The sequence below is a fragment of the Etheostoma cragini genome, chromosome 1, assembly GCF_013103735.1.
Source record: "Etheostoma cragini isolate CJK2018 chromosome 1, CSU_Ecrag_1.0, whole genome shotgun sequence".
Classification (NCBI taxonomy): domain Eukaryota; kingdom Metazoa; phylum Chordata; class Actinopteri; order Perciformes; family Percidae; genus Etheostoma; species Etheostoma cragini.
Window position 1 is genome coordinate 7,097,241 of NC_048407.1, and position 8,240 is coordinate 7,105,480.

The 8,240-nt window shown below is 37.8% G+C and overlaps 1 protein-coding gene across 1 annotated transcript in view; it reads left to right on the forward strand.

Moving 5' to 3' along the window:
* shcbp1 (SHC SH2-domain binding protein 1) overlaps nt 1–6,186 on the forward strand; it is a 43,455-nt gene extending 37,269 nt beyond the window's left edge. The window contains exons 11-13 of the mRNA XM_034874983.1: nt 330–416; nt 4,708–4,846; nt 4,964–6,186. Coding sequence (XP_034730874.1) covers nt 330–416; nt 4,708–4,846; nt 4,964–5,184 — 447 coding nt within the window. The 3' untranslated portion in view covers nt 5,185–6,186. The remainder of the gene's footprint in view (nt 1–329; nt 417–4,707; nt 4,847–4,963) is intronic.
* The last annotated feature ends 2,054 nt before the right edge of the window (nt 6,187–8,240 follow it).

Here is an 8,240-nt window from a genome sequence, read left to right on the forward strand (position 1 = left end):
TGTGTGTGTGTGTGTGTGTGTGTGTGTGTGTGTGTGTGTCGCTTACAGTGGGGTGGGGGCTTTTTCTTCTGTGACTTCTCTGGGTGGCTTTACGGTCTAGACTGAGAGAAATCTTGCATAAAGCAAATGCACAAATGCACTGGCGGAACAAACTATGGCTCTGCCATAGACCAGTTAATTAATGTGAAACACTGCATGTCTTTGTTACATTATTTATTATCTAACCTATGCAGACAACTGATAATAGATTGTCATGTTATGTAATGTGTAACTTTAATGTAAATGTACAGTATGTAAATGTGGTCAGTCATATTATGTTTTGTATGCAGGGGGCTGGTGTGGAGATTTACCCTGGCAGTGTTTGCAGTCTGGTTGGTAATGGTATCCATCACTGTAAAGACGGTGTTCTCATCAAGGTGAAAAATAACGAGATGGCTCTAATAAAAATTGTGCTTATCAGAAACGAAAACTATCAATAGTGTTGGTATAAAGAAAAGTCTTCATTTTATGAAGTATAATTTAGTGAATCAACATGCTCGACCACAGTATTTACTGTACAGTCAGGTGCCAGAAGGCTCACGTTTCACCCTTAACGTGCTTACTGATTACAACTAGGGCTGTACGATATGGTTAAAAGATATTATGATTGTTTTCAGGCAGAATCATAATCCTCAGTCTTATGATTATTCTTTTTTATTTTTTGCATATTACGGAACAGTACAACCAAACTGTTTTCCTATTTAAAAAAAAAAGCCCTACAACGTAGGGCCACACACTAAATTCCTTTCTTAAATGTGATAATTATTATTAGTCACTTTTTCAAGTGTATAGGCCTATCATTACTTTGAACTCCACATGGTTAGATACACTGTACAGTACTTATTTACTTTACTCCTGTTTTTTGCTTCTTCCAAACCGTGTTGAGCAAATGCAGGTAATTAAGTTATCCTTAAAATCTAAATTAACACTGGCATGTTAACTGCATGCCAAAATAATCAAAGCACACAATGCCAAATTGTCAGCAGCCAGTCATGGTAACTGGCAATTGGCAAACAATATAACCTTAGAAAGTAGTGCTGGGAATCAACTCAGGCCTCACAATACATTATCACAATACTTACCTCATGAGACAATATTATTTCAATTTTATATAACATATTGCAATAGTCTGCAGTGTATTGCAATATATTACCTTCTTCCATCTTCAAATGTTTCAAATTATGTCCCCAAAGGAAAACTTTGTCAACATCTGTTGTCAGACTGCAGAGCTGATTTTATCTTTTTAATAAATTTGTTTTTTAGAAGTGTATAATTCCGTATCATCTGCATAAAGCTGAACACAACATTCAGAGCAGATTGATGGAAGGTTATTAACAAAAATAGAGAAGTGGACCAAGAGTTGAACCTTGAGGGACACCTGAAATTAAGGCTAAGCAATGTGTTATGATACAAGGATTTGCACCCTAACACATTGTTTTCTGTTACGGAGATAATAATTGAACCACGCAGTTGCAATGCCTGACAGACTAGCACAGAAAAATGTATCTAAGAGCAAGTAGTGATCAACAAAGTCAAACGCTCTCGTCAAATCAATGAAAATTGCACCAGTTAGTTGACTTCTATTAGATGCAGAGAAAATGTCATTTGTAAGCTTTATCCAGTGCTTGTGGAGCAATTTTGATTGAAATGTTTCAAAAGATCAAGAAATGTTGATTGCATGCTTGTGCAGTAAGTAGTGAGTCTTGTAAAGTGATATTATTGACTGAGTTTAGTAGGTGAGGATTTCTTGGATGTGTTTATTATATCTTTAATTGTATTTGGGAACTGTTAAGGGTTTTTAAAGTCATGTACAAGTTTTTCTTTATGGTAGCTAGATTTTGCATTTCTGGACACAATAATTTCTCAATTGCCTATACCTTTTCCAGTCAGTCGGATTTTTGGTCTTGTGAAAGTTAAATCTCTAAATCATTGAGCACTTTTCCTTTACCGAGAAAGGCCATCCACCTCACAGGTGTGGCATATAAAGATGCTTACTAGACAGCATGGTTATTTTTTTATTAAAAAAAAAAATTTAATCTATGTATAGATGGAAAAATAGCCTTATGGCTAACTCAGGCGTGTTGACAGAAATGGCCATTAATATGCACTGCCCCTGTATTAAATAAACAAATAAAATAAGACCAGACACTTTTTCCGGTATTCAAATAAATGAAAGTGCATGATCCTGTGTCGCGTGGGAGAAGGAAGAATCGCGGCCCACCCTTTCCTACTCCCAGAATTATCCTTCTCGTCCAGATCCATTGCTACCACATCGTTGAATTACTAGTAGTCCTTTGGTGCCTTCTTCCTGTTTTGCCTGGTAAATTTAGCTAACTGTACAAACGGCTAAAAGTGAAAGAGAAGCACCAGTAAAGCTAACAGAGGTGTAACGTCAATGGTGGACGCTGTTTGTCTCTGGTGTCTTGTCCTGGACAAGCTGACAAGCCCTAATGTCGAGCCCTGCATGGGTATATCCCTAGTCATGACAATTCAGAGATCACCTGGGTCATCACGGGAGCAATGCATAACACTTACCTTAGGTCCTAGAAATGGACGTTGTTTTCATATCATACTCCGTGAACAGTACAGCTAACATCCCATACTCTAGTCCAGGTGTATACCAGCAGAACTAATGTCATTATCTACTTATCTACCAAAGCACTTTTCGTCTTCGGCCCCCCTACAGGTTGGAAGCGGAATTGTCCATTACTATTACCATTATTCTTATGTGTAATTCAACCAAGTTAATGAACCACTGAAATGATTTTGGAAACATTATTTTAAGGTGCAAAAGTTGATCGATCAGCATGGCAGAAAAAAAATTCTATTACATTTACAGACTATTACTCGGATCCACCTCTCTTCTCTTACATCTTAGTTCTATATACAGGTGAAACTCAAAAAATTAGCATATGGTGCAAAAGTTTATTCATTTCAGTAATTCAACTTAAAAGGGGAAACTAATATATTATATAGACTCATTACGTTCAAAATGAGATATTTCAAACCTTTATTTGATATAATTTTGATGATTATGGTGTACAGTTTATTAAAACCCCAAATTCATAATCTCAGAAAATTAGCATATTACATGAAATCAATAAAAAAAGGATTTTAAATACAGAAATGTTGACCCTTTGAAAAGTATAATCATGCATTTGTACTCAGTACTTTTTTTAGGCCCCTTTTGCATGAATTACTGCCTCAATGTGGTGTGGCATGGATGCTATCACTCTGTGGCCCTGCTGAGGGGTTATGGAAGACCAGGATGCTACAATAGCGGCCTTCAGCTTTTCTGCATTGTTCGGTCTCATGTCTTTCATCTTTCTCCTGGCAATGCCCCATAGATTCTCTATGTGGTTCAGGTCAGGAGAGTTTGGATTTGGGGTTTTCATAAGTTGTACGCCATAATCATCAAAATGATATCAAATAAAGGCTTGAAATATCTCACTTTGCATGTAATGAGTCTATATAATACGTTAGTTTCACCTTTTAAGTTGAATTACTGAAATGAACGAACTTGTGCACCATATGCTAATTTTTTGAGTTTCACCTGTATTCTGTAGTGAAAACTCAGCGTAAAGCACAGTAAGACAAAATGTATGTTGTTGTGTTTCCAAAGCATTCGCCAACCCCATTGTCATTTCCAACCAATCACATAATTTGTGTCGCCCCAGCAACCCAAGTCGTGCGCAATTCACATGGAAATTGACCATAATTTACCTTGATCAAACCCACCTCGCTACCTGGGTCGCAAAGCTGCGGAGATCAATGAGGGTTACCGCATTCAAACACAGTCCACCTGGATATAACAGATGGAAAAGTTGCAAATATCTAAATAATTGAGACTTAAGGATTCCAAATTTCTGTACCAGATCCCCCAGTGTGACATTTCCCTATTCCAACCAATCCCTCTATTAAAGAAAAGAAAAAAGGGGGAGGTCTACCAGGTCTACTGGGGATGTCTCCGCAGAAAGTGACCAGTGGGCAAGTTAAAAGCATAGTATTAATACATCATCTTTGGTGGACCCAAATATCAGTAGGTATTTGTAATGTACCCTGGGTTTTTTACCATTCCATTTAAATGTCTTTATTTTATCCTCTCAAACTATTTAAACTATGGCTGGGGGACCTCCAGAGGAAGAGATTGAATAAGTTAGTTCAGCTTGCAAACACAAACCATTTTTAGAACACTGACCTTTCCCTGCTATTGAGAGAATGAGAGTCGCTCATCTATTAACATCACAAAAGATTTTAATAATGGATCCAAATTAACTTGGTCTTTTAACTGGGTAGGAAATAAGATACCCAGATGTGTGATGCCAAAGGTTTCTTTTTCTCACGGTTTTGTGCAAGGCAATAGAAATTTCATTAGGTTCCCCCACCACCAGTTGCTTGCTGTGAATTCTGACCCTTGGTCTCAATCAGACATTTCTTTGACTTTGTACAATCCAAGTTAATCAGACATTTGCATTCTTACATACAGCTTTGCCTGGTAATTAAAATGTTCAGGTTTGCAGTGCATGTGTCAAAGGTTTAAAGTGCTAAGACATGCTTTATTTGTCTTAACCTAGCACAGCATTTGTCTATTGTTAGTACTAGTGCTGGCCTCATGTTTTTTTTAATTCAATCCTATTATGTATAAATGTTTGTTTGGTTTGTGTGCAGGACTTTGCTGATGAGCTTGATGTGATGCCATTAATCACCATGGAGAACAATGTGATCCACAACAATGAAGGCTATGGGGTAATTCTAGTGAAACCCAACAACGGGGAACAACATGGAGTTCCTCTGAACATTAGTGAAGGTAGGAATTGAACCAGAAGATGTGGAGCATTAAATAAAGATGTTCAAATGAAGGCAGATCTGTATGTAAGAAGATTTGCTGCATTTAATCAGTATTAAGCAGACCTTTTGCTCACAGAAAACCATACTGAACCAACCTCAGAGAATAACAGCACAGGTGGTGATGGAGCCTCAACCTCAGGCAGAAAGTGGCAGTTTAGTCGCCAGCTGAGCAAAAACAAGGAGACGTCCTGCAGCCGAGCTGTCCAGGACCTGATGGACCACCAGATCTTCGTCTCCATTCAGGGAAACCAGTTCAGACGCAATGGAATGGGTGACCTAGGCACCTTTTTCTACTGACAAACAACTTCAAAACCTTTTTATTGACAAATGTCAGACTGTCTGGACATCAATACACGTTGGCAGTTAGAACTAGCTTGCGTTTTTAAGATCTTCCCCAGAGTTTATTTAATGGACAGTTTTTAGATAATTGCCTTTGTTTGGCAAGAAAGATAATTTGCAGAACACAATGGTTGGGTATGAATCAGCTGAGACAATAATGTTCCTGTGTATCAAGTGTGTTGTGATCCATTACAAGCTGTGTGTTTCTAAAGCACTGTGGCTTCTGCCTGTTTGATGGTAAATGTATCCACACAATTGCACAAATGCTTTTATCTTATTTATTCCTTTGGTTTCTGACGCTAAATGTTTTTATTTTTATTTTTTAATGCATAATGTTTTTGAAATCCACTTGTCACTTTGAATGCAAAACTTGTAGTTCCACTTCAAAACTAATTAATGTTCCCTTTAAGGTAGTGAAAGCAGTGCACAGTTGATACAGATTTCACACAATATTAATTGTTTTCTTTGTTTGTTAATGGTTGATGGTATTTTCACATGGTGCCTCTGTGTTTTATGGTTGAGTGAAGTCTTCAGGTTAACGCGCTCTCACAGTAGAAGCCCGGTGAAAATAGAGCTGCAACAATAAAAAACGTATCCAACTTTTTTCATAATGATGAAATGTTTTTAGTATTTTTTTATGTAAAAATGGCAGATAAAAATCCTGTGGTCAGTCTTTCGAATGTGGCATTTTTTTGCTTTCCTTTGTTTTGTCATATTAAACTAAATATCTTTGGGTTTTGGATAAAACAAAGACATTAAGAGACATCACCTCAGACTGAAAAGCTTGGATACACATTTTTCTTATTTTTTAGAGTAGACCATACAATTAGCCTAAAAAATAAACTAATGTTTGATATTTAGATTGACTGGTACAAATGAGATAATTTGATTAAACTGCTACTTGTGAAAATTTTGACTGTAATAAAAGTCTTGCAGATTAAAAGTGTCTGTTGAAACCTCTGTTGTGGTGGTGTAGTTTGATAATCATAAAAGGTGTGTTGTTACCTGACTAAACCCACTAAAAGTCTTTAATGCTTTGAATCATTTATTTGGTGCATATTAATATACATGACATTTGAAGGGCTCATAACTTATACAGCAGTCTGGTTATAGAATGTGTATACAAACATCTATTATTATAGAACAAAATCAAAACTATATTTTTACAGTTCTTCCAACCACTTCCTGTTTCCGCCTGCTGTTGGAATCACTGGCCTTTTCTCAGAAGCTGGCAGATTGGGAAGGTTCATCAGTTAATGGGCTGACACTTGTGTAGGCCTTAACCAAGTCTTTATTTACTAATCATGTATACATGTGTCTCTGGTTTCTCTCTCCTAAGCTCCACATCTCCTGGTTAAGGTTCATTTAGCCACTTTAGTGCAGCCAATAGCCAATTTTTTTTTACATGATACTGACATAGAAACATTGTCATAAGAGAATATGGTAAGAAATGAATGTAGAGCAATTTTATTGTTGGAAACAAGATTTACACATTACATGAAGCTGGTTGGTGCACAATACACATTCTGACAGAAACATCTTCGTAAGAATTTTTTGTGGGAACTGACAGATTGGACAAGTGACATTTCTGTAGCTTTTACTTCAGATTGTGTATTTTGAGACGGGTCAGTACAAGGTCAACCCTTGGAGGTTCTGGTCAAAGGATGAGGAGAAGATGATAATGTCTAGGTACAGTAGTAGAGACTGAAAACTGATCTCCATAAATCCGCTTCATCAAACTTTGGAAAGTACTGGGGTGTTACATAGACCAAATGGCATCTGATTGAAGGGAAAAGCATCCTTTCTTGTCTTAGCATTGAGCAACTGGTAGTCCACACATAAGCTGATTTCTCCATTTATTTAACAACCACCACAATTGGAGAGGAATAGTGGCTATAGTTTGGACGTACCACACCTCTATCCAACAACTGTTCCCATGCTCTGATTCTCTGTTTCCTCAATGAAAACTTTGTTTTCCAATTGCAGTGGGTCCACCATGTGCAGTTCACCTAACTATGTGTAAGGCGGTGACCAAACATCTTCAATGCCCAAATTGACTACAGGAAATTCAATACGGCCCTGCCAGGACAGCCAGTGCAAATCCACTTTAATGAACTAGCAGAGTCCCCGATGGCTCGACCATGAACCTTGGCTTTACCCAATCACCCATGTGTGTACGAAGCTTCCTTGTGTTGACACATGGAAAAGGTTTCTGTCCACTCCTTAATGGCAGTTTGGAGAACAGGTGATTCAAAAAGACTAGACCCAAACAGCAAATGGTAACAGGGGCCAATGATGTTCATTCCTAAGAGGCCAGGTACAGCCTTTTTCTGTGGTCTTGACTAACCCTGTTGGTCCTCTACAACTAGAACGCCGATTTGTGTCAGGGTCTTAACCAAAACAGGGAAATCAAGCTCCATGTAACCTTCATAGGGAATATACAGTCCATTTGCAGCCTTAAGACGGAGCCAGACATTTTTTCAGCAGCCCAATGCCCATTGACTTGAAGTTTTTCTTGAAAATACTTTCTCTGATTGTGGTTACCATCAAGCCGGTATCTAAGTAACTAATGTGAAAATGGTTTACATATGATTAGAACCTCAGAAGAGGCCAATAATCATGTTTCCTGCATGGAGGTATGTGTATAGCCCCTTCTGCTGAGAAAATAATGAAAAACTGTTGAAATGACAGAAACAAGGTTTACACATCATTAGAAGATCAGAAGAGGCCAAAACAGATGTTTCCTGCATGGAGATATGTGTTTGACAGCTACTGTTAAGAAACTAAAGTACACCTGATGAAATGACAGAATCAAGGTTGAAACGTCACAAAAAGCTGAGAAGAGGCAGAAACGCACGTTTCCTGCATTGAGATGTGTGTTTAACAGCTACTGTTAAGATAGTAGTGTGAACTTGTTGAAATGACAGCAACAAGGGTAAAACATCAGGAAAAGCTGAGACGAGGCAGAAACGCACGTTTCCTGCACGGACATGTGTGTTTAACACCTAGTGTTA